Genomic DNA, 7,702 nt, shown 5'->3' with positions numbered 1-7,702 from the left:
TAATTGAACCCACAAACGCTGATGCTGAAGATACTGAACTAGTCTAAAGAAGGACAGTTTAATTGCTTCTTTAATCAGCACAACATTTTTCAGCGGCGCTAACGCAAAAGGGTTTTCTAATGACCAATTAGCCTTTAACATTTTTTAACTTGGATTAGCAAACACAATGTGCCATTGGAACAAGGAAATGTCTAAGCGACCACAAGCTTTTGAACGGTACTGTATTTTCTTTGGGTGTGGGGCAAAAAAGTTAATTTAGGGAGACATTATCCCCTAATGCCACCCATAGTGCTGTACTGACCCAAACTCTGCTTACACGAAGGAGTAAACAAAGTATTTTCTGCATTGTGACTCAGTGGTGAATTAATAAAATAAGTAATATTTACATTGTATAAATAGTTTAGTACCCATAATCTGGTCATGCCAATTTAGGAGGCAAGCCACACACCTAAAAATAGGGTATTTCAAGTAAACATTTAGGATAAAAATGAATGATCATCAAATGAACAGAATGGAAACAACAGAATTGTCTTGAATTACAGTAAATGCCTTATTAACTCAAACAGTTTGTCCAAACTGTGCACAGAATGGTGTAAAAACCTCAGCTTTCACAATGTTGCTGGCATCTACAAATGTACAGTTTTGTGTAAGTACACATCCTAAAATGTTGTTATTTGTTCAGACATATGGTTATTTGATGTTCATTTCAACACGATGCATTGTGACCATGTGAACTAAATAAACCTAATTTGATACAAAACACTGAAATTTCACTGTGAAATAAGTTATGCAAAAGAATCTGAAATCCAGAGAAGTTTAAAACCTTTTTAGAATTTACATTGACATGTCTTTTGTGCCATGATCCCTGTTATAAAAATCTAAAAGCATTAATAATTCTCTCACTGAAATTTTACATTTAAGCATTTCTTTTCTTCAAATGTCAATCTTCTGTTGATTCTGTTGATCTTTCTCCACAGGAAGCTCTGTTTCCTCATTCTGTAACTCAAGATCACATGAGTTTTGTATTACAAGAGCAGAAACCATGGATGTGTTAACTATCATTATCCTGATGGTTCTTTTGAGAAAATGTCATGGTAGGTAATAATATTTTCCAAAATACAACTTTCAACTAATAATATTGGATGTGTCAAAAACATTATTAACTTCAGAAAACATTTTTGTCAAAGGGAACACTTATCTACACTTCCAAGAAGAAGAAGAAGGAGAAATAAAAATACCATTCCAGTGTGAACAGGGACTTTGGCAAATTGACATAAAAAACGACAACATAGTGGATTATAACTGCAGTTTTACCAAGGAAAATATGTGGAAAGAATGTGAACATAAGGACTTTAAGTTGGTTAAATACACAGAAGAACATGGATTTCTGTTGAAAACAAACAGCAGCGCAATCTTGGAATGTGTTCACAATCTCACTTCAACATTTATATTTCCCTTTATTTTGTCAAGAGACCAGGTGGATTCCTTTATCGTGGCATTAATTAAACCAGAGAGTGAGTTCCTATTATACAAATTACATTTTATACATGGTAATAAAAAACCAACTAATATTGTAAATCTATTATCACACATCTTGTACTTTAAACATCATACCATTTGCTTCGTCATGGTAGATTGTTTAATCATTCTGAATTTCTTACTCCTTAGTGGTGAGTGGTGGGCCTGATGTGGAAACAAAAAACATTGTCACCAAGCGCCAAGAAGAAACAGTTGACCTTATATGTAATTTCAAATTAAATGATACATTTTCTAAAGGTCACATTTCTGTGTATTGGATTAAGATCACAAATGAAAGAAGTACATGTATTTATTCTTTTTATTTGGGCGATTATGGAGAACAAGAATATTACCGTCACTGTCCAGTTGATGAATCCCTGCATAAAAGAATGTCAAATATTTCAACTGCAAACAAAGAAAATCACAGTCTTAAAATCAACCAAGTGACACATTCAGACAGTGGACAGTATGTGTGTGCCTTATATGTACAGGAAAATGAGAACAAATGGTATGGAAAAGTGATCTCTAATATCACGGTCACTGTAAAAGACAACAGCACCTCCACAAACCAGTCACATGGTGAGTTACAGTCCACTTTCAACACGAATCCAGCAGATTATCATGATTAAGTAATACTTTGTTGATGTTGATTCAAAAAGTGTTGTGTTTTAGATAAGAATAACCTCATCATACTGTATGTAGTGGGAGCTCTATTGCTCTTCTGCTTCTTTGCTACTGTCATTGTCATGAAGAAAAAGATCAAGAATTCCCAAGGTGTGTAAAAATGGACATACTGTATCATATTTTTCTCATCATCATAGTCAATGTTATTTACAAGGGCCTTCTATTTTTCCCCTTCAGCAAAACATAAAACCCTGGGGATGAACAGGTATTTACTCATTTGAAAGAACACAAACTATTTATATATTATGTGGTAAATTAATTAATGAGGCCTGAAGAAAATATGATGAAAATAGCCTACTTTGTTGTCTAATTGCAGAAACCAAGATGGAGAGGAGACACTTGACTGTGAGTTGGCATATTCATTCCAGTACTGAGAGTTTTTCCACCATCTAATCACACTGCTTTCTTTAACCGGTGTAGGTTCCCCATATGCTGTGGGAACAGGAGACCAGGGGCCCTACTCTCTTGTGAAACATCCTGAAGTCAGAGATCCTGTAACGGTCCAAAACAGGCCTGATGAATATGCTCCTGCTGACTCCTATGATGTAATCATGTTTAATCCTGAGTATGAGGCCATTGACTCCGGGAGACGTCAGACATCATCCACCTGACCACACCAGGACTGGAAATAAAGCATGGGTTACTAGAAAAACATTAGATTTAGTTACTAATATTATGTACATAAAGACACATGAAGATAATGTGATTTTCATTATTTTTCACCTTCATGTTGTGTTTATTCATATTGTGTTCATACTTCATATTGACTGAAATTCACACTATATATTTTTATCTGTTTTCTCTCTTTTATTTTTTCATCTGTTAAAGTGAATTGAAATACCTGTTGTAGGAAATGTGCTAGATAAATAGTTTGATTGGATTTTGAGTAAGGTTGGGGTAGGATCACCCGGAGTATCTTTTGGATTGGGGTGGTGGGATAATATATTGTTAAAAAATTACAAATTACAATAAAATATTTTTCATCACTTCATAGAAAAATACAAAAAGTGAAATTGAAGAGAAAAAAGGATCTACTTTAAGGGGCACTGTGTAAAATCCTGCCCCTAAACAATAACACGACTTGTCTCCTCGTCTTCCCTCATCGAACGAGACCGGAACAGTATACGTCTAAGGTGCTTTAGGTTTGGAAGAATAGTACTACGAGTGTCTACAGTGAGTATAACAAGATAACAAGTCAAGACAAACTGACAGGCCGAGAAGGTTTAAATGGGGAATAATCTCAGGCACTTGTTTCAATTTTGTAGAAAACTATTATTTTAAACATTAACTTGAAATATTAACTGCCGATGACTACTCATAATTTTTGCCTGTAATTATGCTAGTAGTAAATTAAAAGTCTTATGTATTGTCATTTAATGTAATGTACTTAATAAAACAGGACAAAGCATGGTCACGAGATGGTGCTATTGGTCAGACGAAGATTCAATTAGGCAAAGATCCTGACCAAGATTCCATGCTGATCGAATTGTTGTCTGCTGTGCGTTAAAGTGAATATTATTTTATTTTCCTATTGCTCAGTCCCACAGCTATGTTTACATTCTGATATTGAATAAATATTACTTGAATAAAAGGCTATAGTAAAAATTTGACTGACATTCCTCTTTACTTGCATAGAAATCAGTATGTAGTTGCTGCTATGAATTAAGAACAGTATCCTGTGATGTACTTCTATGCAGATATGTTTAGGTATAAAGTAACATGTATTATTATGTGATACATTTAGAATTTTGAAATGTTTTTATTTTTATTAAACTACGCTGCTCAAAAAGAATTAAGGGAACACGTAATCATCACAGTATAACACCAAGTTAATTAAACTTCAGGGATATCAATCTGTCCAGTTAGGAATTATCACCAGTGCAAAGGTTCAGTCATTTGTTGAAGAACTTTATTTTAATAAGCGAAAAACTGAAAAATGTGAGATACTAAATGAAAGTGTCAAGGGTTTTGGGCATCCACCTTTGCAGGAAAATTTGACAACTTCATACAGGCTTGCCATTGCCAAGTTATGTAGACATCTAGGTAACTGCTTCTGGTCTTACAACCGTGTTTTGGTTGATGGAGTTGTGTATCACAGTCAAAAATATGACAGACTAAAGAAAAGATACAACAGTGCTGTATGCTTGAAAGATGATACAGTGTGTTTAATTAATGACTTAGTCATTTTTAAACAAAAGTGTGCACATCAAAGCCCTGCATGTTGTGTATGTACCAAACATTGCTGTGTTTTAGTTGAGGTACTTTCTAAATCTAGCAGGCTTTTATGTAAAGATTCACAAATAAATGTACATAGTACTTTTGTACATGTGGTTAGGAAGACTGGAAACTTCAGTGCCATCTGGCCTGATATGATAAAGATAAAATGTGTTGATGTTGAAACAGCTGATAAGTTGTACATTACACCTCTGCCAAATCCATATGAACGAGACTAAAAGTGACTTGTTTTTTGGTGAGATTTAAATATATATATAAATATTTCATGTTCTGGTAATGGTTTATAATAGCAGCCAGTATGAAACAAGTCTGTACAATACTCTCAAATCTTGGACATATTGTATATAAAATCAGCTAAATGTTTATCTGTTTCTGTGTGGGTTAATAACACTACATACAAGATCAGGTTCACTTCCACCCATGTACTATTTACTCCAGAAGCTATTCCACCCAATAGCTGACTTTACCATAAACTTGAACATGTATGTTTATAAGGCGGTATGTAAAACATAGGCTATGCTGGAGTACTACCCCAAAGAAACCAATATGTGTGAAAAGAAATAAGCAGAACAACAAGCCAAATACACTTAAACATCCTGTATAAGGCAAAACTACTTGATTATACTTTTCTTAAGAATATCTCAATCAATAGATTGAGTACAAGCATATGCCAAATACACTTGGACTTTTTCAGTATACTTGTCAGTATAAGCCAAGTACATGTTAGTATAATTTTGTTAAGTATATCTCTGATAAGTATACAAACAGTAAACTGAAAGTGTACTATCTTATGTTTATTTTAAAAGAAGTATACTAATAGCACACTGGAATAAACATATTTTTGGTAAGGGTAATGTCACCCACACTGTACCCAAACTGTGCTTACACAAAGGAGTAAACAAAGTATTTTCTGCATTGTGACTCAGTGGTGAATTAATAAAATAAGTAATATTTACATTGTATAAATAGTTTAGTACCCATAATCTGGTCATGTCAATTTAGGAGGCAAGCCACACACCTAAAAATAGGGTATTTCAAGTTAACATTTAGGATAAAAATGAATGATCATCAAATGAACAGAATAGAAACAACAGAATTGTCTTGAATTACAGTAAAGGCCTTATTAACTCTAACAGTTTGTCCAAACTGTGCACAGAATGGTGTAAAATGTGGGGATAACAGGAAACCTCAGCTTTCACAATGTTGCTGGCATCTACAAATGTACAGTTTTGTGCAAGTACACATTCTAAAAAGTTATTTGTTCAGACATATGGATATATGATGCTTATTTCAACACTACGCATTGTCAGCATGCAAAATGTGAACTAAATCAACCTAAGTTTATACAAAACACTGACATTTTACTGTGAAATAAGTTATGCAAAAAAATCTGAAATGCACTTAATGCATGTCAATCTTCTGTTGATTCTATTGATCTTTCTCCACAGGAAGCTCTGTTTCCTCATTCTGTAACTCAAGATCAAATTAGTTTTGTATTACAAGAGCTGCAACCATGGATATGTTAACTATCATTATCCTGATGGTTCTTTTGAGAAAATGTCATGGTAGGTAATAATTTTTTCCAAAGTACATCTTACAACTAATAATATTGGTTGTGTCAAAAACATTATTAACTTCAGAAAACATTTTTGTCAAAGGGAACACTTATCTACACTTCCAAGAAGAAGAAGAAGAAGAAGGAGAAATAACAATACCATTCCAGTGTGAACAGGGACTTTGGCAAATTGACATAAACAACGACAACATAGTGGATTATAACTGCAGTATTACCAAGGAAAATATGTGGAAAGAATGTGAACTTAAGGACTTTAAGTTGGTTAAAAAGACAGAAGAAAATGTATTTCTGTTGGAAACAGACAGCAGCGCAATCTTGGGATGTGTTCACAATCACACTTCAATATCTATATTTCCCTTTATTTTGTCAAGAGACCAGGTGGATTCCTTTATCGTGGCATTTACTAAACCAGAGAGTGAGTTCCTATTATACAAAATTACATTTTATTCATAATAATAAAAAAACTAATATTGTAAATCTATTATCACACATCTTGTACTTTACACATCATACCATTTGCTTCGTCATGGTAGATTATTTAATCATTCTGAATTTCTTATTCCTTAGTGGTGAGTGGTGGGCCTGATGTGGAAACAAAAACCATTGTCACCAAGCGCCAAGAAGAAACAGTCGATCTTATATGTAATTTCAAATTAACTGATCAATATTCTAAAGGTTACATTTGTGTGTACTGGATTAAGATCACAAATGAAAGAAGTACATGTATTTATTCATTTTCTTTGGGCGATTATGGAGAACAAGAATATTACCGTCACTGTCCAGTTGATGAATCCCTGCATAAAAGAATGTCAAATACTTCATCTGCAAACAAAGAAAATCATTGTCTTAAAATCAACCAAGTGACACATTCAGACAGTGGACAGTATGTGTGTGCCTTATATGTACAGGAAAATGAGAACAAATGGTATGGAAAAGTGATCTCTAATATCACGGTCACTGTAAAAGACAACAGCACCTCCACAAACCAGTCACATGGTGAGTTACAGTCCACTTTCAACACTAATGCAACAAATGATCATGCTTAAGTAATACTCTGTTGATGTTGATTCTATAAGTTTTGTGTTTTAGATAAGAATAACCTCATCATACTGTATGTAGTGAGAGCTCTATTGCTCTTCTGCCTCTTTGCTACTGTCATTGTCATGAGGAAAAAGACCAAGAAATCCCAAGGTATGTAAAAATTGACATTTTGATTCTATATTGTTCTCATCATCATGGTCAATGTTATTTACATGGGCGTTATAATTTCCCCTCCAGCAGAAAATCAAAGTCTGGGAATGAACAGGTATTTACTAATTTGACAGAACACTAGCTATTTATATATTATGGGGTAAACTACTGATGTAAATATCCTACTTTGTTGTCTAATTGCAGAAACCAAGATAGAGAGGAGACACTTGACTGTGAGTTGGCATATTCATTCCAGTATGGAGAGTTTTCCACCATCTAATCACACTGCTTTTTTTTTAAAGGGGAATATCGCAACATTAACTTGAAACATTAACTACAGATAATTCCTCATCATTTCGGCCTGTAATTATGCTAGTAGTAAATAAAAAATATGACGTATTGCCCTTTAATGTCATTTATTTTTAAAGCTTTTTGTACTCAACAAAACAGGACAAAGCATGGTCACGAGATGGCGCTATTGGTCAGACGAATATTCAA

At 33.8% G+C, this 7,702-nt stretch overlaps 2 protein-coding genes and 1 long non-coding RNA gene across 7 annotated transcripts; 2 read left to right on the top strand and 1 right to left on the bottom strand.

Annotated features, from left to right (window-relative positions):
* Positions 1–624: 624 nt before the first annotated feature.
* LOC105016619 lies at positions 625–2,643 on the bottom strand. The gene is made up of 4 exons (XR_828473.4): positions 2,501–2,643; positions 1,872–1,923; positions 1,615–1,683; positions 625–996 (listed from the first exon to the last, which is right to left on the bottom strand). It is a non-coding gene; the product is annotated as an uncharacterized LOC105016619 (long non-coding RNA).
* LOC114828654 lies at positions 1,101–3,807 on the top strand. 2 transcript variants are annotated; one of them, XM_013137994.2, is made up of 6 exons: positions 1,101–1,514; positions 1,669–2,097; positions 2,191–2,292; positions 2,380–2,407; positions 2,519–2,547; positions 2,623–3,807. In XM_013137994.2, the coding sequence occupies exons 1-6, from the start codon at positions 1,325–1,327 to the stop codon at positions 2,811–2,813; spliced, it is 969 nt and encodes a 322-aa protein (XP_012993448.1). In that variant the 5' UTR covers positions 1,101–1,324; the 3' UTR covers positions 2,814–3,807. The 2 variants fall into 2 exon arrangements, with proteins under 2 accessions (XP_012993448.1, XP_012993449.1); XM_013137995.4 differs by lacking the exon at positions 1,101–1,514 and having other exon boundaries at positions 1,652–2,097.
* A 2,404-nt stretch (positions 3,808–6,211) lies between these two features.
* On the top strand, positions 6,212–7,695 carry LOC105016613. Of its 4 annotated transcripts, none has more exons than XR_004574782.1 (5): positions 6,212–6,428; positions 6,581–7,204; positions 7,295–7,319; positions 7,409–7,437; positions 7,655–7,695. XR_004574782.1 is itself a non-coding variant. In XM_034288146.1 (4 exons), exons 1-4 carry the CDS (start codon positions 6,820–6,822, stop codon positions 7,482–7,484), a joined length of 396 nt encoding a protein of 131 aa, XP_034144037.1. In that variant the 5' UTR covers positions 6,801–6,819; the 3' UTR covers positions 7,485–7,564. The 4 variants fall into 4 exon arrangements, 1 of the variants encoding a protein (XP_034144037.1); XR_004574779.1 differs by having other exon boundaries at positions 7,292–7,319; XR_004574781.1 differs by lacking the exon at positions 7,655–7,695 and having other exon boundaries at positions 7,409–7,563.
* Positions 7,696–7,702: the final 7 nt, after the last annotated feature.

This window comes from Esox lucius, chromosome 2 (genome assembly GCF_011004845.1).
Source record: "Esox lucius isolate fEsoLuc1 chromosome 2, fEsoLuc1.pri, whole genome shotgun sequence".
Classification (NCBI taxonomy): domain Eukaryota; kingdom Metazoa; phylum Chordata; class Actinopteri; order Esociformes; family Esocidae; genus Esox; species Esox lucius.
The sequence above is the reverse complement of the archived record's forward strand: the minus strand, read 5'-3'. Positions and strand labels throughout refer to the sequence as shown.

Coding starts and splice junctions, on each gene's coding strand:
- LOC114828654 (XM_013137994.2), top strand. CDS start 1,325: ATGTGGAAAGAATGTGAACATAAGGACTTTAAGTTGGTTAAATACACA. Junction 2,098..2,190: donor CTCCACAAACCAGTCACATG/GTGAGTTACAGT, acceptor GTTGTGTTTTAG/ATAAGAATAACCTCATCATA. Junction 2,408..2,518: donor AAAACCCTGGGGATGAACAG/GTATTTACTCAT, acceptor GTCTAATTGCAG/AAACCAAGATGGAGAGGAGA.
- LOC105016613 (XM_034288146.1), top strand. CDS start 6,820: ATGTCAAATACTTCATCTGCAAACAAAGAAAATCATTGTCTTAAAATC. Junction 7,010..7,102: donor CTCCACAAACCAGTCACATG/GTGAGTTACAGT, acceptor TTTGTGTTTTAG/ATAAGAATAACCTCATCATA. Junction 7,320..7,408: donor CAAAGTCTGGGAATGAACAG/GTATTTACTAAT, acceptor GTCTAATTGCAG/AAACCAAGATAGAGAGGAGA.